Source organism: Aulonocara sp. 'chitande type north' Nkhata Bay, linkage group LG5 (assembly GCF_057382095.1).
Source record: "Aulonocara sp. 'chitande type north' Nkhata Bay isolate Kocher_YH1m ecotype deep benthic linkage group LG5, A_spYH_male_GT1.1, whole genome shotgun sequence".
NCBI classification, from domain to species: domain Eukaryota; kingdom Metazoa; phylum Chordata; class Actinopteri; order Cichliformes; family Cichlidae; genus Aulonocara; species Aulonocara sp. 'chitande type north' Nkhata Bay.
In genome coordinates this window covers 16,412,701-16,436,344 of record NC_141348.1, presented here as the reverse complement: position 1 = coordinate 16,436,344, position 23,644 = coordinate 16,412,701, and the positions used below count along the sequence as shown (strand labels likewise).

Genomic DNA, 23,644 nt, shown 5'->3' with positions numbered 1-23,644 from the left:
TATGATAAGAAATAAGATCAATAAAACTACATGAAATTGAGAACTGGTGACTGTGGAGGCCACAATGCTAAACTGATACTAAGAGTGCACCAAGATAATGCAAACCCATTTCCTCACTATTAGCACTTTAATTGATGATGGCAGGATGGAAGTTGTTTATGCCATATGACCACAATCCAAATGTAATTCGTAAATGGACTGATTCTTATATAGCGCTTTTCTACTCTCCTGGAGCGCTCAAAGAGCTTTATACAACATGTCACATTAACCTACTCACACCAGATGCGTCCCTGATCCAACACAGCTGATTTAAATGGCTAAATTACCTCCTCGTACCACATGTCTTGAAGTTCTCCAGAGGCTGGTAATGAACTAATCACTTGATTCAGGTGTGTTGACCCAGGGTGAGATCTAAAACCTGCAGGACATCAACCCTTGAGGGCTGCTTTAAGTGCTCTAACATTGGCACACATTCATACTCAGATGGATGCATCACAGAGCAACTTGGGGTTAGTATCTTGCCCAAGGATGTTTGGCATCAAACCACCAACCTTCAAATCAGTAGATGACCTACTCTACCTCCTGAGCTGCTGCCACCCCCAAATGCTGCAGCAGACATCAAGAATCAAGCCAGGCAATGTTTTTCCAATCTTCTCTCTAACTTTAATGAGTCAGTGCCACCCGGTGTGGTCTTCTGCTGCTGTAGCCCATCTTCTTCAAGGTTCTATTATGTTTTTCTTTCAGAGACGGTCTTCTGCATACCCTGGTTCTAACGAGTGATTCTTTGTTTCGTTCCTGTCAGCTAGAAGCACTCTGGTCATTCTCCTCTGACTGCTGACATGAACAAGTCATTTTTCTCCAGAGAAATGCTGCTCACTGGATATTTCTTCTTTTAAAGACCATTCTCTATGAAATACAAGAGATGGTTGTGCGGAAAAATCCCAGTAGTTCAGCAGTTCCTGAAATACACGGACCAGCCCATTAACTAATGTGGCACTTACAACCATGCCACATTGAAACTCACTTAAATCACCTTTCAGTATTTGCATGACAAAGAAAACCTGAATATGTGAATGGTTGGTGAGTGCATGTACTGTCAATGGACAAATGCTGTCTGAATTGAGAGCACACATGCCTTTAAGGCTGTCTGATGGTTTCATTAGACTGTCCATTCCACTGTTGTGCTGTAATTTAGGTGGTAGTGTGGAATGTAAACTAATGGCAGAGCTAGCAACAGAGTGAACCCCAAGTTGTTCCTGATGGCAGGTGAACGCTGCCATTTGTGTTTTAATGTGTTTGTTAATGAGTGAACAAGAAAAACATGGCCTTAAAATTCAGGTATGTGTAAAATAAGCTATGTAAGTGCAGAAAAATTACATTTTACCCTTCGAACTTTTCTGTCCAAGTTTTCCGACTCTCCATTTCATCCCCTACCAAGCAATACATTCTAGATACTGTCATGAAAATATATATTCTCTTCCCCTATTCAGTTTATCTTTGCCAGCATCTTAACCAGGGCCACTGAAAGCAGCGCCCCAGGCGCTTGAGCCCAAAGGCAGCAGTAAGAGTGGCACCTCACTGGCTGACAACCAACCTGGAGGCACTATCAGAAAGCTGCTGCTGTAGCTAGAGAGGACACTGAATAAAATATAAAGCTGGGGGTGGAAATACACACTATACGTGTTGGACAATTTGGTGTGTGAAAGGAAAGTAGAACAGGGAAGGTAGAGGACAGATGTAGGTTCACACACATATGTATGTGTGCTTAACACTGTGCTTACAATGCATCTGTGAAAATTTGTACCACAAGTACAAAAACAGAAAAAGAAAAATCACAATTTTGGCCACTACCTTACATTGTATGACTGTGTGAGGCAGCAAGTTGAATTTTATACAACACACACACACCCAAACAAAAGCTTGACACTTATATATGAAACTTCATATGAGAGGTTGCGAAACAAATTAGTATGGATGAATGCCGTGATGAAAAACTGAGCAGGCACTACCACAAAAACACAAGCTCCCACACGTACGCAAACAGCAAAGATGGAATTTAACATGATAAAACTTCGAGCCTTGTTAAATTGCAAACACAGCCATTGGGTAGCAGGGCCAAAAGCCATGCGGCACAAATAGGACCGTTAAGGTTTTACTGGGTACAGCAATACAATTACAGTTTACCATTACACTAACTCATTAAAACTACAGTAAGAGAATAATTAGGAATTAGCTTATGCCTCACTACATCTGTGTTTAAAAGAGAGCTACAAATGCAATACAGTCAAGTGCACTTGCTGAATCTATACTGCATGAAAATAATTGAAAATAACACAATTCTGACCGCTATAACACAGACTCACCAGTTTATTTGAGACTGACCTTAAACTTGCTTTTCATTAAATTGGGGGCGATCGTGGCTCAAGAGTTGGGAGTTCGCCTTGTAATCGGAAGGTTGCCGGTTCGAGCCCCGGCTTGGACAGTCTCGGTCATTGTGTCTTTGGGCAAGACACTTCACCCGTTGCCTACTGGTGGTGGTCAGAGGGTCCGGTGGCGCCAGTGTCCAGCAGCCTCGCCTCTGTCAGTGCGTCCCAGCTACAATGTAGCTTGCCATCACCAGTGTGTGAATGTGTGTGTGAATGGGTGGATGACAGGTGTGTCCTTAGGGACTAGAAAAGCGCTATACAAATACAGGCCATTTACCATAAATGTGAAAAACTGTGACAGATCCCAAATAATCATTGAACATACAGCTTCAAGTAATGTATCAGTGAAATCCACGAATGAGCACTGGTACAAACCAATATTAAACAACAACGTATTGCAGCTGCTGACATAAGTGAATCACATGTCTCTGTATGTGTGTCCTCTACTTACTGAGTCTCTTTGCAGCCTCCAGTGCCTCAGAAGCTGTGTCAGCCACATAGAAGCGCTGGACAGCTACGCCACTCTCTTGCATCAGCTTCTTGCTCTGGTACTCCTGTAGATTCAGCCATCTCCTCGGACTCAACCAGGTGCACTAGATGAAAGATCGAGGTAGAAAGAGTAAAAGTGTAAATGAAACAAAGTTAATAGTGCAAATAGGCTCCCACCACATCTAACAATGGCAATTTTTTCCCCTCACCTTAACATCGCCAAGCCTGTCTACTCTGCTGTTTTCTCTTTACATTAAACAATACCAAAACATGTCTAACAACACATAGCAAGTATAGGATATATCTTCTACTCCTCTCCTCCCTCCTCTCCAACTATTTTACGCTCTCTTTTCCTGTAATGAGGCAGGCATTTGGGCTTAAACTGCAGGACAGCTAAGAAGCCGTTTGCTCCATCAGCAAGACACCGGTCCTGTCAGCTCCAGCTGTTGTTGCTATTAAAAAGAAATTGGCTTTTTAATGCGACAGTGAGACATAGACTGTGTTAGAGTTAGAATCCCTCTGCACCAGCAGGCTTGTATGTGAGCCTGGATGCAAATGTTTTCACAGCAAAGGTCTTTGGGGAGTCATTAAGAAGAGAAACTCCATTAAAGTAAAGGAAAAACAAGAACTATGAACTAAATCACGGCCGGCACAGAAAGAATGCTTCAGTATTTCTATTTGTCTACCCGGTAAAGATTAAACTTACATCAGGATAACATTAGGACTGCAACACAATATGTTATTGCTGACTCAGTCGCGTTAAACTGAGATGGGATGCTGTTAGAGAATACATTAGTTATTCAGGGACACCTGCATGAGCATAAGGGCCACATAAGTGATCTAAAATGTAGAAGACAATGATCACTTGTGACATAATCCACTGCTTTTGTGTACTATTGAAACTCTGTTAGTAACAGACTGTCAAAAGATCAATGCAACAACGTCAAATGCTACAAACCAGGAACTGTGCTTAAGGAAGCATTGTCGATTTCTCGATGACTCATGGCAAGAAAAAAAACAAAACAAAAAAAATCAAAACAATGCCATTTTGTCTAAAGTTTATGACATAAGTCTAACAAATTATTTATAGACTTTTTCATAAACAGACTAAGGATTTGTGATGTGGTAAAAAAACAACAACAAAAAAACAACCATAACAGAATCATGTTCTTCTGCGTACTAAGTCATGTTTAACTATTTGGACCTCTTCAGATTATGGTAAAAATGTTTGCAAGCAAGCAAACATGTTTATATGTTTCTTGCTCACACTTGCAAACAGCGTGAGACCCGTGCGCAGTGAATGAATAATGTAGTTTGAATTCAAGAGGAATAAAGACAGAGGAGCAGAAACTACATTTTTGAAAGCTTCTTACAGTAGGGACCAAACAGGCAACAATAGAAGCCATTTTTTGTTCACTTGAGCGCACGCACATGGACTGTGTCTGCATTTTTAGGCTGCAATTTGATTCAGTGGTTCATGGGGAGTGAAAAGGCCACTGTGTGTTTTTTAAAGTCATCAGTCACTCCATCATTCACGAAGGGGGAACACACAAGAGTGAGGGAATTGAAAGAGAGAGATGTTCTTTCAACCATTTACTGATAGACGGAGTAAAATGTAACCCCGACTAGCACTTAATGGTTATTAGTGATTAAAGGATAATGATCTTGACATGGTCCCTTAAATAGGCAATAGCCAAGTTAAACCTTTTCAATCTACAATCATCGGTGGACCTCGACTGAAAACAAAACTGCAAGACCAGTAATCCACAATTCATGCCAAAACCAATCCTCTCTGTGCCACAGCACACTATTAGCATGCTTTCTCCATTCCAGCTCTTGTGAGAGCCTGTCGAGAGACTTCATTACAGCCAAAATAGGTTGTTTTCTTGGAGAGCAGCGCACGCTGATGTATACTGGCCTACACTAAACAGGGGCATGTGCAGGTCACCTCTGCAGTACTGTTTGTAATACTACACTATTTATATGTTTTAGCTATTACAGCTTGTACTGTACACATATATGCTTCCAAGTCTATTACCCATATCCCTCTAATGCAGCACATTCTGATAATGTCATTCTTTCACAGTGCGTGGATGGGGTTCAAAGGAAGGGCAGGAAATTAACTGTACTGCGTGGTATTGGCCAAAAACTTGGCTGATGTGTATGACTTTAAAACTTTACTCTTTTTTTCTGCCTGTCGCTCACTCCTTTATGTCCACTTTAGCGGAAAATCTCACACAGCCTTAACAAACCAAGCTGCAAAACACGTTTCCTCTGTTTTGCCGACTCACTTGACTGCTGTCAGGTACCTGCAGGGCCCTCTCTCTTAAAACATCCACTTCCGTTGCCACCCAACTGTTTGCCCCAGGAGGATCAGCTCTGCTGCCTAAATGAATAACTCCATCTGTCAATCTTTTACTCTATAATGGGCTTAAAAGAAAGTGGCAAATGGGACCCTTCCCAGGGCCAGGTTAAACACCTTAATAGGAAGTATCATCAGATCACACCAACACGTATTAACCAGACAGCTAAATGCTTTGATCCGAGTGACCTAAGACGCATCACAGTATGGTCAGATGGTATGTATATAGATACTTGCAAAGTATCCAAGCTCTTATGCTCATCAGTAATGCCAGTGTGTAGTCAACCTCAACTACACAAGTGCAAGTTTGTGCATGAAACAATTTCATGTATTAGTCTGCAGTGTATTATTCTAACTTGAGGTTTCATTTTTACAGAGGTTAAGAGTCATCCACAAATACATCAGCATCATAAAACAGCATACTAATTGAGTGTCTGTACCAGTGACTATTTTCATTAACAGTTACCATGTCAATTAATTTTTGTCTACTTAATCTGAAAAAAGAAAATAAAAAACCCAAAGTGTCAGTGTTTATTCTCCTCCACAGGAGGCATCTTCAACTATCTTTGACTTATGCATATATTATTAGAAACACTGTTGTGGTCTAGAAAAACTACTCAGGAAAGTTAAATAAATTCAAACTAATAAGGCTTCACTGTCACCCAAAGAAAGGGTGAGCGAGGGTGAAAAAGATATCCAGACTTCCTAAAATAACAACCCCTGCATACTGAGAAAGTCAGGTAGGGATTGAGGTGGCCCTCCAGGCACTGACAGTTACCTTGGGCAAAACACCAGAGAATGGAAAGAAACCTGAGGCACATTTTACTGTGTCGCAGATCCACAGACAAATAGTCTGTATCAAAGATGGGCTCTTACTGCTGATAACAATATAAAAATGGGAGACAAATTAATGTAAAAATCCACATAGTGAAGTAACGTAGGATGGTGTTGAGCAAACATGCACCCCCATAACGAGGTCACTGTGCCTTGGCATAAAATCCTCAAGTAAGGGCTGTTGATTAATACTGAAGTCTTATTTAAAATTTTGCAGGTCAATATTTAAATCATGTTTATTTGATGCTTATTTAGTTTCCGAATCTGGAAACGTAAGGTCATCAATATAACCCTGGTTCTCTGAGTAACATGGGTGAGACAAAAAGAAATGCTATGAAAGTGAACAAAAGTAATTCATGGAAATTTGCACTAGATTTTCTTGAACTTTAAATATAACACCAAGTTTTGGTTTTAGGGAGCAACAAAAATGTACCACTGTAAAAGAAGTGTGATGGATTTACAACAAGGATACACAACAGCGTGACTGCAAAGGAAATGCTGCACAATAATCTTTATCACAGTGTTGCAATTACCGTTTCTTAATTATTGCTTTCATTTCATTTTCAATTTACTTTGTTTTAATTAAAAAAGAAACATCAATTAACTGCCCGGCCTACGTTACTACTACTTTTTTTCTTTCCTTTTTTAAAATATTTAAACAGAGAGGACGGTACATTCGATCACTGACAGATTTTAAAGTACAGGAACATTTTAGTTAACTGTCATTCTGTAATGCTAATATTTATGCAAGGCTATTGCATAAACTCTGTTATTTCAAAGTTGAGTAACAGGAAAACAGTAAGGCTTAAAGAAAAGTGTCAAATGGGAATTACAGTATTGCAAAACCTTTTATACTAGCCAATTCCCCAGATGCTGCAACTCAGAGCACAGATATATTTGCCACCTTAACAATAGATACTGTGAACCATATAAAGATATCACTACTTTAAAATTCCTTTCGGACTAATCATTGAAACAGTTATGGTTTCAGCCATTTCTAATCCTGCACTCAGACAAGAAAGTCATGATAGTGCTGACATCTTGACAGGAAGAGAAATAATCTGAGTACTGCATGGTTGCCCTGGAAAAAAAACAAAAAAGCTGCAAGTGTTGGATGACAGTATGGCAGTAAGGCAGGGAGGCAAGCAGGCAGCTGGCCTGCAGTCCCTCGAGACACACTCTCTACAGTAATTATCATCAGCAGCACTCTAGAGACGATCCTACACAGTCCTTCAGCCTAACTACTGCTCTACTTATTCTTAATGCACACACAAAGATGACAAGAATAGACATAAGGTTTGCTGTGCACAATGGTGACTAGACTAGACACTGGCACAAACAAAGTTGTATGCAATGGGCCCAAGATGGGATAAAGTATTCAGAGCAAACCTCTCTACAGACAAAAGCACTCAAGATCTCTCATATGGATGCATTTAAGTGAAGGAAGTGGGGCACACTGGAGAAAGAGAGGTGGAGTGGTGACAATGATAAATAATGATCTCTATATTAATATATGAAGGTAAGAGGAGGCAGAAGAAAAAAAAACTGAAGGAACAATTTTCCTCTGTAAATCAAAAAGTCCCCTTTCTCATTCCAGCCATACTTTCGAAGAACTTGGCCCACTGACAAACCATCGCAGGCCCACACAAATTGTCTCCGGTTTTCCCTTCAGGACAGGAACACGCAAATGTCCAGGAGGTAGGAATAACCCCAAACTAACCACAAAGTCATACAGTATTAATGCCATACCACTCTATTATTAGCTCAACCTTGTCTTCTTTATACCTGTGCAACTGCATTTTAGATTTGATGCAAAAGCACGGAAAAATAACTTAACTATAAAATTTAAATTAGGCAGAGGAAAGGGAAGCTGAAGTTAAACTGAGTAAGCACTTATTCTGAGAAAGATTTTGCTTTTGGCATGCTTGCAGCAAGAGTCCTGACATTCAGCGAGTGATCAGAAAATGTCACAGCAATACACTGTAGAAAAGATGGATCCTAACAGGGCTTTTCATTTAATGCTAAAAGCAAACATCAAACATTTAGCCATATCTTGATGGGTTGTCTGCTTACTTACTTGATCAACATTTAAATTTTCTTCCCTTTAACACAGTAAAGTAAAACTCCAACAAAGTATTGGTGCACAAGGTTATTGCTGTAAAGTGCGAATAAAATTTGTCTAGAAAAGTACGATAAAAGAGAGGAGCTTTGCACACGCTTATGTTCTGATGGAATTGCAAAAATAGAAAAATCAAAAAATATGCCTTAAGTGAGTCAGTGCTCAGTGTACTGTGGTTATATTAGATTTGAAAAGACACAATGAAGTGTAATTAAACAAATAGATGATACACATTCACGTGTATGTGACAAAGAGCCAAAAACAACCTGACATGGTCCTTTGCTCCATAAGTATCTGCAAAAACGATTCACATCAAAGGCACCTTATTAGATAGTTAGCATAAATGAAAGAATTGCAAAAAGGTAAACAAATCTAAAGACCACAGTTCATACGTTGAATTCCCTGCACTAAATTCTGATGAGATTTACACGCAAAAAACAAACAAGCAAACAAGAATAGTTGCAACACTGAAATGAGCAGAATAGACATGCAGGCGCTCTCTTTCCAGAACACTCACTGGTTGTGCCCTCGCACAAAGAGGCACAGGAAGGACAGATAGTGCTATGGCAGCAGATGCATCAGATTGCCAAGTCCTTGTCGCAGCTGTACTGATCCACCAGTGGTGTTGAAGGACAAAATCTTGGTATGTACAACACTAGTCCCAAAACACCTCTCTGGCTGGACCATATGGTTATCAGCGCGGCATCGTGCAACATCAGGACTTCTCTTCCTCCTAAGAGAAACAGAATTGTGCAGTCTCAAGCTTAGTTGAGAGCAGAATGCACAATGTCAAACAACACTTGTTGTGAGAAGTGTCACCACAGTTAGGGTATGTCTGATCTTGGCACTTTGCAAAGTCATTTCAAGACATGCCACTACTTTGTCATTTGCCCTTCTGTTAAACTTAAGGAGTCAATATCCTAAGGCTAATTTAGAGCAGTTGTCTTTATCACTATGAGAGTAGAACAATGTCAAAAAGTCACCATCTGACAGAGCAGTTCCAGCTCCCTTGAAAATTTATTGGAGCCATAAGCCTTAATTTACAGGGGAAGGTTACAAAGCAGGCAATCACCTCTGATCAGGCCCATAAACAGCCGAGCGTCAATGCTGCACTGCTCGTCAATCTGTTACTCAAAAATTCAAAGGGTTGACACGGCGGGTCAAACAACACATTTGTTTCTTGGAAGTAAGTCTAGACAGGATCCAGCGAATAGTGAGTGAAGATGTGATTCTGATTTGGCAGGTGTTAACAGTACAGGAACATTATCTCTCAACACAAGCGATTTATCATACAAGAGACTTAAGCACTGCGGCTGTAAAAGAAAGACTCCGCCACACGTTTTCTTTTGGCAATGTAATGAAATTCACGTATCCTCGTAGTAATTACATCATACATATGTACTCACAAAATATTAAATGGCATATTTAAAACGATTCATTTGATTATTGAAAAATCAAATTAAGAGTGGTTCTGACTCCATTGTTTATAATGCTCCCCACACTGCTGCACATGTAGCAATGGTGCACAGTTAAGCAGTGTCTTCACCTTATGTTAATATTTTTTCAAAGAGGTTGCTGGAAGGTTCATAAAAATGACCAGTTACCATTATCTATATAACTAAGATGTTGTATGCAAAGTATAATTTTGTTAGGTACATCTCTTCAACTGCTCATTAACACAAATTAGCTTATCACATGGAACCAATTCATTGCATTTAGGCATCTAGACATGGTCAAGAACCTGCTTTGGTTCAGTCTGAACATCAGTATAAGGAAAAAGCTGATTTAAGTGACTATGAATGTGCCACAGTTGTTGGTGCTAGACAGGCTGGTGTAACTATTTCAGAATCTGCTGATCTACTGGGGTATTTCCCCACAACCATCACTAGTGTTTACAGAGGTCTGAATGGCCTCTTGATGCCCGAGATCACAGGAGATCGAATCCTTCAAGCTGATAGGACGGCTCAAATAACCACTTGTTACAACTGTGGTGTGCAGAAGAGCATCTCTGAATGCTCAACACATCAAACTTGAAGCATAGGGCTATAAAAGCAGAAGACCACACACACCAAGTGCGAGCTAAAAACATCAAACTGAGGTACAGTTCACATAGGACCGTGTGAACTGTACTTGGTTTGTACAGCCGATCTGAGTATTGCTGCTGGATTGATGCCGCGAAGACAGTGGTGAGTCCAAAAAGGAGTCCAAACCCAGTACTAACAGGGTGTAACTAACAAAGTGTCAAGTGATGCATAAAGAAAATCATCTGATAAATCAATTTCACTATTTCCCCCCAAAAAACTCTAGTTTCCAGCTATCCTATTATAACATTTATTCAAACAAGCTCAGCAGCTTTCCAAAAATATTACCTTTGTAACAGTTATATTAAAACCATTCTTAAAAACAGACAAACAAAGCGATAATAAAACTCAGTACTTTATGGAAACTGTTATATAGAAATGTGAGCAATATGAGAACCTAATGGTATCTATTGTTACACTAGTGATGAAATGACTTTGTGAAGAGGCTGCACTGAAGCAGGAGACGTACTTTAACAGGAGCCACTGTCAGTCATCACCTTTCAAAACTCAATAAAAAGAAATAAAAACAAATAACCTTACATTATCTCACTGAATTATTTACTTAGTAAGTTTATACATTATATATACACAGATAAATCTCTTACATACACTGTGAAGAGCTACATTAAGGCAGTAAACAGCTGCACTGAGTCAGAAATGCACCTTGAACAAGACACCATCCCACTTACAAAAAGCCTATCATCAATCAAAAGCCCTGATGGCAGGACAAAGTGAGTTCCATTACAGGAAGTTTTCAATAAGTCAACCCTGGATTGATCCTTACTAGTTTCTATGCAAAAATAAAGAAAGGCTATTGACAACATTTGAGAGACTAAGGCAATTTTAAGCAGGCATATTCATGAGGACACTGCAAATCTGTATCGATGCAACCTGCGTGACACTCCTTTCAGAGCTCTAAAGTTTGCAACAGTCCAATCAGGACGTGTCAACGGGACTTTTGAAATATTTAAGCATTATGAAAGACCTCATTGTTGTTCTTTTAATGACTGCTTAGAATTCCTAACTTGCCAAATTCTGAAATGGCCTGCTGTGTTTATTTTATTCTCCATTTTCAGAAAAAAGCAGACTTTTATTAGAGATGCATCGATCAATCCATGATTTAAATCAACCGATTTCCAGCATTCTCAGTAGAGACCAATGACCAGCCAAACAGCCTCCCAGATGTTTGATTACAAGCTGGTCTATAGCTGTGCGCACATTTAAATCCACAAGCTAACATGTCTTCACCATGGAAACTCTTCACTGTGAGGACATAAATTCAAGTACAGATGGACGAGTCTGAAAAACATTTATAAAGACAAACGTAGTCCAATGCTTAACTCCTCTGCATCACCTGAACGTGGACATTTTAAAGAAGCTAACAAAGGAAAAGTAGCTAACGCTAAACTCAATCTAAACCTCAGAAGTCAGCAGCCTCAGCATGAGCAAAGGACCAAAGCAGGTATGAGGAAAATTATGGAGAGAGATTTATAGAGTTAAAAAGAAAACGGGGTCGATATTTTACCTCTGAAAAAATGATGTAAGAAACTGACATTGGTTTTGTTATATAAATCTGTTGCACCTGATTTAGTCTTGTAAAGTCAAATACGCCAGGTGAAGATGAATGTACAGCAGCTCACTTTCAGTTAAGTATTTATGCCGGTTTCTAATATCGGAGCACTTTATTTTCAGATGAGTAAGTGAGAAAAGATCCTTAAACTTATAGTAGTTTGGGAAAAGTTGTGAAGTTTAATAATGTCATACAATTATTAAAATGGAGTTATGCAAAAGTTAATTTTTGTTTGTATATGCTGTCAGTTGCAGCAAACTGCCATAGGTGCACTGCTACACCTAGAATCTATTACAGTGAAAACAAAGAATTATGTTTTTATTTCCAGCAGGAAGAAAGCTCTGCAGCTGGAAACGTGAATCTGCTGGTCCCCCTCCTTATTACATGAAAGAATGTCTGCAATGAACTGCCAAAATATCTAGTGGATTTTAACTACACGTATACTATGTTTTACCTTCACCTCCTGACTTTTCATATAAAGCACCATTATGAGATTTACATTTGACAGCTATTGAATTCACGCTCCCTTAAGGATGAGCTGTGATATCTCAGGGGAGCCACTGATAAGTTGGACATTTATGAACATATAAATCACCATTACCAATGTGCCAATCACCCCCAGCTGTACTTTGATATTCTGAAATAATTAACAGATGTTAGCATACTAATGTGCTTGAATAAGAAGACAGAAAAACATAACTGGATGCTGCTATGGTAAAACCATAATTGCCAACAGGCCAATGTAAATGAAAGACAGGAGTCTAACACCAGCATGTCCTGTACAGCAAACACAAAGCAAACAGCAGATCTACTTCTCCCACACTGTCACCATGATTCATGGGGAAAAGAAAGACAGACACAATGACATTCAGAGCTGTAATTATTTTAAAGATCCAATTAAAGATAGGACAAAGGACACTTTGTATCCATTAGTTTTCCCAATAGGTAGCACTAAACTTCCATCCCTGATGACATCTGGAACTCAACATTTAAAGAATAATGAGCGTCAAAAACAATAGTCTGTGCCTTTAAAATCATTATTATTATTAATTCAAGTGCTGAAGAACATCTTCATCCAGCTCCCCAGATATGTATTGAGCCCAGTCCTGGATTAACTTTTTAAAAATATCGACTGAAGAAAAGACCTTGAACTAAGCTTAATACATGTCTGGGAAACAGGTCCTCAAAGCAAGACCAGCGGTTTTATGGCACATAAAACATATTCTGAAGTTTTCCTAGTTTGTAAGGCTGTCAAACACTAGAAAATGAAAGGTCAGCATCAATAAAATAAAGATAAAATACATTCCTCAGTGCCAAGTCCACGTGCAAGCTCTGTAAAAAGAACAACAGATTGTTTTATCAAACAGCATCTGTAATTGCAAAAAGGATTCAGTTTCATCTAGTGTATGAATGCACTGCTGCCACATGCTCAAACCTAAGCACATATAATGCACAGCCAGAAAAAAAAGGGGAGCTCTGATGAAAATCTAATAACATTTTTCTCATCAAAAAACATTTCTTTGGTTTTAGCTACACCAGGTCACAGTCATTAGGGACTGGGCAACAATATTCCAGAACATTTACAATTAGTCTTCAGCACATTTAACAACGAAACCAAAAATCCTGTTCAGATTGTATTAGTGGGCACATTGACAAGCAGACTAGCAATAAATTTCAGTTGCGTTTCGAAGACGTGCGGAATATATTGTCTTTGCTAAACTTAAAATGGGTGAATCTCCAATTCAGGTCTTACCGGGGTTTTTCAATTATGGAAGCCCATTTCCGCCACTAAAACAAACAAACAAACAAACAAAAAAGTATCCATAACTCAAAATTTTGACTTAGTTCTGCCAATCAGTAATCTACGTGAATGAGGTCACTTTCTTGTTACCCGGAAGCATATGGCACAGAGTAACATGCACTCAAAACTTGATCGCAACAAATTGGCGCTTTCGCGAGTACGTTTGCTGATAGTAACGCCATGTGATTCAGCTAATAACACAAGGATTTCATCATTTTTGAAGCCATGCTGAAAATACTCAGCAATCTGTGCATTCATGACTGGATGTAATACCGGTAGCTTAGCTGTAGCATTTGTACCCGAGGGCTTCAGCTTCCGGGTAACAAGGAAATGACGTCATTTCCAGGATCCATAACTCGAAATTTCGAGTTATGGATCCTTTTTTTTTTTTAGTGGTGGAAACGGGCTTCCATATTCAACTGTTGACTCATTTTTTTTGGTTTTGTCTTCTAAATAGAAACTAATCAGTGTTTTTTGTTTGTTTATTTTTTACAAATCCCATGCTACAGTTTCAGAGTGATAACTTTCTTTTTCTTTAAGGAAGATTAGTAGAATAGAATAGAAAGTAAAATAAATGCCCAATTTGCATATATGCCTGGGGGAATAACGAAATACCAATATATTCTATTCTACTTTACATAGAATATAAGAAATAAGCATATTGATATCAGATATGGTTTGTATATCTGTTAAACCTAGTTTCAGGCTTATCTAGACACTTTACAGACAATATCACTAACTTGAGGACTGGAGCGGCATGCACTTCAAGCAGCTGCAGCTTATCACACACTCAGTGAAAAGTGGCACCTACTTCTCACAACAAGAGCTGACAAGGCCAGATTTTTAAATGAGGTTTGGTTGGCACACCGCTCTCCCCACTCATGCCCTCCCATGCACATCTTTTTTGTTATTGTTGTTATTGTTGTACAGAAACAATTACTTTTCAGGACAACAGTATGTTTCAATACCGATGCATTAAACCGTATACAAGGACATTTTTCTTTAATGTATCACAATAGAGTTAAGCATTTTTGAGCAATTTTGGCAACACACTGACATGTTATTATTGGCTGTTAAGTCCCATTTTTTCTGCACAAAAATGAGTCCTTACTCTCACCTATTACAAACCAATGCACTTGTTCCAAACTGCGAATCACAGTCACCGAATATCACATATTATTAAGTGGTATTCCCAGATGTCTGGTGAGGTTAAAATCCTCATTATTTGTCATGGCCAGTCCCTAACCCTTTGAAATGACACTGCCTAATTAGTTAAGACAAATGACTGCAGACTTAATTAACCAGAATGCTCCTTAAGGGGCATTATCAAATGTTTAAGAAATTAACAGATTGCCAGTTCATCAATTCTATGTAATTGATTTGTTCCCATTCAGGTTATGAACTCATCTCTTTTCCCCATCCATTCAGCTAACCATCCAAGGAAAAATTAAAAGGGGAAATTTATAGTGTCCATTCGCACTCGCACATGCTGAATCACATTGAGCAGTCCTCTGTGTGACTATCAGAGTCACTGCTATACTGATCGCACAGTGTTACTCTGTTAATGAGGTGGCACTTGGCTACTTCGTTGCAACTCATAAATACAAACTGTCTTGCGATAAGACAAGCGCTGCGTAGTAAGCTGTGCTAGAGGTGACATAAAATAAGAGAGATGGACGACGCGAAGAAGCTGTGTTCACAAACATGCCAGTATGAATCACAGCCATGCTTTCCATTTAAAGCAGCACGAGTATGCCTCATGAAGCTTTAGTGGACTAATTCAAAGAGCCTTATCTGCTCTAATTAATATAGTGCTTGAGTGTTCGTGGCACAAGTGCCTCTCTCTACCCCTCAACTGTGGCAGTGCCTCTATAGATTTGGATGAAAGCATGAATAGGTTATTTAGTTTAAATAAATAAATAAATAAATAAATAAAATTGCAGGTTACATAACCCCCTTTAAAAAGTTATGCATGTTAAAGCGTTTCAAATGATTGGCCTATTCATTCTGTTGTAGCTACCAGAGAAAGGCACTTTATACTATAGAACTTTACTTTTTCTGAATTTACCTTTCTGATCACATGGACAAAACAAATAAATAAAAAAAGTGATAAATTAAATTTGGGTCTGGTTATTGCACAAAAGATGCGCTGTTGCTCTTATTACTGCTAGCAGCCACTTGTAGCTTTTTTTTTTTGCCCTTGCCTTTTAAAAAGGTCACGCTCAGACCATTTTAGTAAGGAGAGAGAAATGACATCTGCCTGTTACAGAGCCGGGGATAGAACAGTGGAGCAGAGATAGAGACGGAAGCAGTAGAGCATGGCTCCAGGATTTAGATCAGTGAGATTTGCATCATTGGCAGGTCTTTAGGCAGGGCAGGTCTAATCTCCTGCAGACAGGCTTAAGAAAGGAAAACCTGACTGTTGTGTCTCTACAGATAGGGATTTCAGTAATTAGCATAGTTAATATGAGGAGGGAGTCAGATTCAAAGGTGTCAGGTCTAAAGGGAAGATAATGCAGTAAATAAGGAGAAGTTAATACAAGGATGCGCAACTGTGGCAAAGTTCAGTCCCATATATCTGTGAACTTTGCCACAGGCACAAACCTTCAGTCACAGCTCATGAATTGCAAAAGCCTTCCCCTTGTGCTTTAACAGCCACGCACTGCTTTTAGCTGATGGCTTAATTATCTTGTTCATCAATAAGTTCAGATTAATATGCCGTCACCACTTTAAAAATGATCATGGCATGCATGCCAAGGTTAAGCAGGCGAGATGGTCGATATCTAGGCAAAACTGTGCAAAGAGTACTACAGCGTACTTATTACAAGTGGCAGCAGCCATTGTGCTCTGTAACACAGTCTCTTCACTCACGCAGTGCTAGTGGAATCACCGCCTTTATGGCACAGAGAGATCAGCCAGCCAGACCCAGTCAGAATTTTCAATGAATCGGATCCCTATGACTTGCACAAAGGGTAGTTCCAGGAAAACTCAATCTTTGAAGGTCTCATTTCACAGATGATAGAGAAGCTGAACATGATCTTCAATATACTGCACTTTTAATGAATTACGCCTGTCAGCCATCACTGACATTGTTTTCTCAAGTAATTTTCAGCATTACTCCCACTTCTCCCTCATTATCTACACAGGCACAACAGCATAAGTTAAGCTGATAGGAGCGCATTTACTCATTGCAGAGGCTGGCAACATTTCCTAATGACTGCAGCCGCTCTAAATTATTGAAAAAGCCTAAGCACCTCACCAGCTACAGAAATGGCTATTAACCTTGGCGAACGATATTCAAATCCAGTTAGAGCCAACTTCGTCCTCCAGTATCCCTTGCGGGGAGGAAATGTAAATGTGTTCTTGCTGAGACAGATGGGGGAGCCTCCCGTCGTTTGAAGTTCCAGCAAAAGAAGCCGTTGCAAGCAGAGGGCTCTCCACCCTGTTCTGTAAAATATTCAGGACTGAGTCTCATTGAGACACCTTTCTTCCCAGTGTACCCCTTCAAACCATGCTGGGCTTCAACACAGTTGGGGTATTACCAAGCACGCTCGCCACACAAAAAATAAAAACTTAGCAAAGGTTTACAAATTCATCCCTGTGCAGCGACAGTGAAAAACAACCCGAGGATTATCTCGGTGTGCAGACAAGAATTCAGGAGATTTGATTTATGAGAGAGAGAGAGAGTGTGAGAGAGAAAAAAAAATAACATCTCACTCCTCCTTTAAGGAGTATCTTGGAGCCTAACCATCTGAATATTGCAATGTCCTGTGCATTGTTGGTGACAAATCATTGCAAATTGAATTCCACAGCTTAGCTGACATACTGTCAAAGCTGATTTGATTCTATTGTAGCGATACGTGACTGTTAATCTGTTCAGGCCCTGATACTGTGCTACACACCAGAGAAAATCCCCGATCATTACTCTTATCACCTGGCCCGAACGAGAGAAAGAGAGAGACAGAAGCGAAAGAAGTGAAAGAAGCAGAAGACGAGCAGGTAAAGAGCCAGTAAACATGAGATAAAAACTTTTGTTAGAGTTTACTTTTTAAAGGAACAGTTCAGGCCAGGTCTCAGGCCTCCACTGACATATCTAAATTTTACCTTATGCAGATAGGCTGGTTATTGATGCAGGTTCCTCAATTTCAGAGATATTTCATATAGTTGGTGCTGTAAGTGCTAAAAAAGAAATACACTTCTTTTTCCACCCCCGGCTAGCAAGATAGCCAGTTGGAAAAACAGGAGTTGGAAAGGCCAGATTTTAACCGCCAAATGACCTTTCAAAATAAGAGCGAAGTTGTTGTCCACTAGCAAACTGACAGTTGCTTTCTTAGATGGATGAAAAATATATTTTTTTAAATAAATAAAAAACACTTATATTTGATATATAATAATAGCAGATTTAGTAATCCTATAGAGCATTTTTTCTAATGCTGGAGGAAAAAAATTATAATAATTGCAGCCTTTACAGGGGGTCCCATTCCCTGCTCTAAGGAATGTGTTGGTGGAAAATGAGAAAAGAAATAATGGAAATGTTTCATGCAATTTGTTGCCTTGGTTGGGACATTGTTTTTATTTAGGTAATAACATTAACCAAAGGTTTTCAATCATGAAAAAAAAACAACACAGACACAGACACATGGCTAAATAGAAGGCACAGTGTGAAGAGCACATTATCAAAGCAGCATCCAATCCAAGATGTTCCGGCAAGGTAAGCTGTAGGTCGCCCACATTTTGGAAGGACTAAGAAAGTAATGCAGCTATGTGCAATAGCCACATGAAGAAAAGGGGGGGGGGGGGGGGGGGGGGAGGCATGACGCACAGATATATGCAGGTTTATAATCGGAGTAAAGTGTGGGCCATTACTTGGCCTCTCTGTATTTTAGTAATGGTTGCAGAGAAGCAAGCAACTAGTTTAACACAAGACATATCAAAAACACAAAAAGAAAACCTCCATGCGTTTCTGACAATACTTTGTAATAAGTCATAATATTAAAGCTGAAAAGCAATAATAATGAATTCTGATACTGAGACGTAGCATGTAATTATGTCTAATAGTTTTAGTATTAGGAGCTTACCAAGCTAATCTGGACAAATTTGGATAAAAGAAGAAGTTCAATTTACATATTTTCTTTTCTATCAGCATAAAGCACAATTATTTTTCAGTCAATCACCTTTCCTCCAGGTACAACACCTATATAAAAAAATACTCTACCACACTGCACATGAAATCTGTTTGATGATAAGTTACCATCCATTTGAATCCATCTGGGAGTAAATATGAAAGGTAAACACAGCATGAGATGTCCCTGCTTTGTCCACCCACTATGGTGATTTGTACTAATGTTCCAAATACCTATGCAAGCACCTCAACCTGAAAGACCAGTTCTCAGATACCGACTGCGCAGAAAAGCATCAAACTGACAGTACAGCATATCATGCTAATTTATTCATCTGTTCGTCCTGGAGCTTTGAAATTTATTATGAAAGCACAACTCTGTGTGACTGGGTTTGTTTGTTAGTCAATACAGTGCAGGGGTGTGGGGATTTATGTCTTGCAGCTCTGGCAGCATGTTTAAGACTCTTTGCAATTACCAGACCAAATGCTTTGTTTGCTAAATGAGAAACTGTGCAACTGTAAGCATTTGCCACTGTGTACTTAGACAACCCTAATCAGGCGAATTGTGCTGGCTGCTGTTGCCAGCTCACACGCACATGCTGGAAGCTCAAAGTGCAAGGGTTAACCTTTTTTACTCGGGTCTTATCTGAAATGGGGCCAGGCTGGAGGTTTTGTTCACTATGACTTTTGCTCATCAGAGGTCACACAGCCCACTGTAGAAGTGCTGAACCTAAGCATGCAAAATAACTTACTGACGAGAAGACCCTTGCAGTTCAATTATACGCAATAAAGAAAAATTAAAAATATCTTAAACGCACAAACTTACAGACTCACAGTTATAGTGACAGACAGTGTACACGAGTAACATTCACATGCAGGAGCGCATTAGAAAAGCTTTACTCAAACAAGCTCTTGCCGAATAACTATCATTTGTAGAGCAGCGCGTATATTTAACAGCCTCCATGATTAGAGCTACTGCAGGACTTGAAGACGGCATTGTTACGTCACCTGTGAACTGTCACACTGTTCAACTTTGATCTGTCAAACCTCTGTCCGCTCACACATGCTAACTTGCTAACCCTAGCCGTGAGACGCTGTCAGCGACGAAGCCACCCAGCCCGAGCAGCAGACCGTAACATCAGCAAGAGAAGCTGTGACGCTACCTTCGCTTTATCAAGAAGTATGTGCTTTGAAGTAGCTATCCTCAGTCCTTTCGCTACAGCCTGGGATGCCATGGAAGCCGCCATGTTGACACGCAAGTCCAACGGGAGATGACGCTGAAAGCCTATGAGCGATCATAGGTCAAGAATCAGAGGTGGGCGGTGCTTCTAAAAGACGCATGCACACGGTGGAGGCAGGTGTGCACGTTTAGCAGGCATGGACATTGTTGGCGCTTAGTCTAAACTACAGGGACAGAGGTGAGAACAGAGTAGATTAAAAATCTAACGATCTAGCAATTTCTCTTTGTCTAAAATCAAATCCTTCAAGGCGCTTTATATTGTAAAGTTAGGAGTATTACTAGTCCTAACTTGTGACTTCTCTATTCTCTATTACCCAACAATCAGATGACCCTCTATGAGCAAGCACTTGGTGACAGTGGGAAGGAAAAACTCGCTTCTAACAGGAAGAAATGTCCAGCCTGGTATGTGTCCCTCAGTGGACACTGCGCAAGATGGGCATCGCTGTTTTGAGCAATCTAGATCTTACTGAGGTCTTAATGGGGTCATCTAAGCATTAGACCAAATACTGTAACTGAGCAATATGTGGGGTAAAACCAAAGATTGTAAAACTTGTTGTTATTAAGTTTTAATGTTCATTTTCTCCCTTACACGTTACATAAGTAGTACATGTTAGCGTGTGCAGTGTTACAACTGCCACACAGGACCCTGAGTTTCTGTCCTCAGAATATCTCTGGGAATTTGTGGTTTTTAACCAACTGAAGAAGAGTTTAGATTCTATTATTAAACTCATGTTACACATGCAGGTTTTTTCTTTTTTTCCTTTTTTCTAATGTAATAAGCTTTGAATCTTAGGCTACGTTCACACTGCAGGTCTTAATGCTCAGTTCCGATTTTTTGATCAAATCCGATTTTCTTGTCTGCTTGTTCACACTACAAATAAAATGTGACAGCAAATGCGCTCTAGTGTGAACCCTCAAAGCAAAAGAAGACGTCACACACAACGCGCTCTGTTTAGACCCTTAATATAAAGACTTGTTTCGGACTTTACGTTTCCCAATTTTGCTTTAAGTTATTTTGTTATTTACATATGGCCTTAATAATTATCCTTATTGCTGTTTTAGAGAGGAGCGGTGCTCCAAAGGATATTTGCAGATTTCTGTCAGAATCTGCAGATTATACAGTACAAATAAAATGTTCACGTTTCTTCAAAGTTGTTTTCCCAACAGTTTCAACATCTACACTGGATGGCCAGGAAGCGTTCACAGTGTCTTCTCGGGCGCTGATAATTGGCGTCTGTCTTGTGTCAGTGACGTAAAAGACGGATTTAATGCGACATGACCGTTCACACAGCAGTTGCTTTCTGAAACATCAGCTATGTATCGGATTCAGTACCACATACGAAAGTGACCCAGATCGGATTTGAAAATATCGGATTTGTGCCGTTCACACTGTCATAGCATGATCGCACATGGGTCGCATTGGGTCAAAAAAGTCAGATTTGATGCGCTTTCGATCTGTTCCAATTTAACACTTTTATGTGGTAAATTAGATATGATTTAAAATAGTTATGTTACTAATGTGTGATGAACAATCACAACTGAAAATCATAATAAATCATATTATTAAAAACAGCAATATGAGTTAATTTTCCACTAATGTTAAGAATCAAAGGACATAAGAAAAGGGCACAAACAAACTAAACATTTTTACTGCATATATGTATAACTTGGATTTATAATGTGCTGACTCACATAGTGCATACAGTCTTTGTTTTGCGTTTGGGGTTGATTGCTTGGATGGATGGGGAGGATGTGTGTGTGTATTAGTTTCAGTCTCATTGCTGGAAATGCATCCATTCGTTTTCTTAACTGGGGATCAACTCCACAATTAATGTAACATGCTTGGCTTTGCACTGTGGGAGGAAAACCCACACAAGCAGACTGGACATGAATTGCAGGAAGAATTTGTACAGGTTCATCTATAAGCACTCATGGACATAATTTGTTTATCCAGTGGGTGGGGAAGGTTGCAGAGTAAGTTTCAAGTTTTTTGGGGGGCCTTAATAGAAATAATATTATTTGCTGCTTATTAATGTGTCTGCAAACAGCATGTACAAGCAGTACTTGAAACTCAAGGTTAATGAGTTCTGGCAGTATTGCAAAAAAAAAAAGAAAAGAAAAGCTGCTGCTGGTGTAAAATATGATGGATTCATACGGCGTGCACAGATTTTGGTGGGAGGAAATATGTCTTTTATGTTATAATTATTATTTTAATTTGAGAAAACTGACCCTTTATGTTGCCTTTGCAGCTATTAAGCTATACAAAATAATTTGACAGTAGTATCGAATTGAATATTTAAATCGCCCATTTTAATCATTCAATTTCCATGTGGTGAGCAGACACTAAAAGGCCCGTCATGGATGTTGAATGCGGAGCTGCTCCGGCTCCATCCACAGTGTGACCTTGTGAGCAGGACAAACAATCACTGCACTCAGCTGAAAGGTATTGGTAGGGAGTCGAGCGAGAGAGAGCGTGGGATGTGTGAGCTGATCTTGTCTGAATAGCTAAATAGCCCACTCACATAGTTCTCCAGAGCCCTCATTACACGCCGCATCTTGAAAGGGCAGAGAGGGCAAACCGATCATAAAGAGCAGTGATTATGACAGGAGGAGAGAGAGAGAGGGAGAGTTGGATGAGATACTCACTTAGAAACCATCAGTGTCAGCAGGCTAGAGAGGACATGACGGAGGGGAGGAGATGATGATGAACAGCTACAACCAAAGGATCTTTTTTTTTCTTTTTCTGGAGACCTTTTATGGTCAATAAGTAAGTTGAAATGATAAACCCCTGAAAAACTTTGAAAGAAGAAAAATTTGCAAATGTGAGCCACTTTGATGTCAACGGGGAGAGAATTTGCCTCATGTTTATTTGATTTTTTTTTTTTTTTGCTCTTAACCTCCCCCCCAGCTTGTGGGTGAGAGCTTTTTGGAAGTCAGTGATCCATATTTCACACATTGAAAATATTCTGTGGTTGCCAGCTTTAAAAAAAAAACAAAAAAACCTTAGCACAGTAACTGCACAAATGAAGTGAAGATTGCTGCACCAGCATAATATCTGGGTGTGTCAACAAATCCTACCGAATGTATAAAAAGTCCACCCAGTGTCTTTGTGTCAGTGAAGAGTGGCGTGTGTAACTTAAGTATTAAAAAAAACAAAATCACTGAGAGTGGGAGCCCAGCAGAATGACTAAAAGATGATTCGCGTGAGCATTTTAAAGCATTTTGTTTCTTTTTCTCTCTCTCTCACCAGGGACATTTTCTTCTCTCCAAGGAACTGATATTCAAACAGGACTGTCAGAATATCAATGGCCCTAACTAATACAATTCAGCTTTTTTTTAAAATTTGAGATGTTGTCCCGTCGCTCAGAACAAAACCTGTGTTTTTGTCTGCACTCGGAGCAATCATGTCATTTTAATCCCAGAATACAAAGCAGCTATTGTTGCTTTGTATTCTTTTCAAAACTACCTAAACTTTCTAACACAAATTGAATTTGTTTTCAATGGGCAGTTCACAAAGTACAACGATATCTACATATATGAATACACAACTAGAAGTACGTGCTGATTTTCAAGTCAGTGATACTTTTTAAATGCACCAGAAAA

General features: G+C 39.5%; 1 protein-coding gene across 1 annotated transcript in view; it reads right to left on the bottom strand.

The window, feature by feature from the left end:
• The window catches only part of suclg2 (succinate-CoA ligase GDP-forming subunit beta), a 102,819-nt gene extending 82,709 nt beyond the window's left edge, over positions 1 to 20,110 (bottom strand). Inside the window, exons 1-2 of the mRNA XM_086291662.1 lie at positions 19,965 to 20,110; positions 2,878 to 3,019 (exon numbers count right to left, since the gene is read on the bottom strand). Coding sequence (XP_086147788.1) covers positions 2,878 to 3,019; positions 19,965 to 20,048 — 226 coding nt within the window. The 5' untranslated portion in view covers positions 20,049 to 20,110. The remainder of the gene's footprint in view (positions 1 to 2,877; positions 3,020 to 19,964) is intronic.
• Positions 20,111 to 23,644: the final 3,534 nt, after the last annotated feature.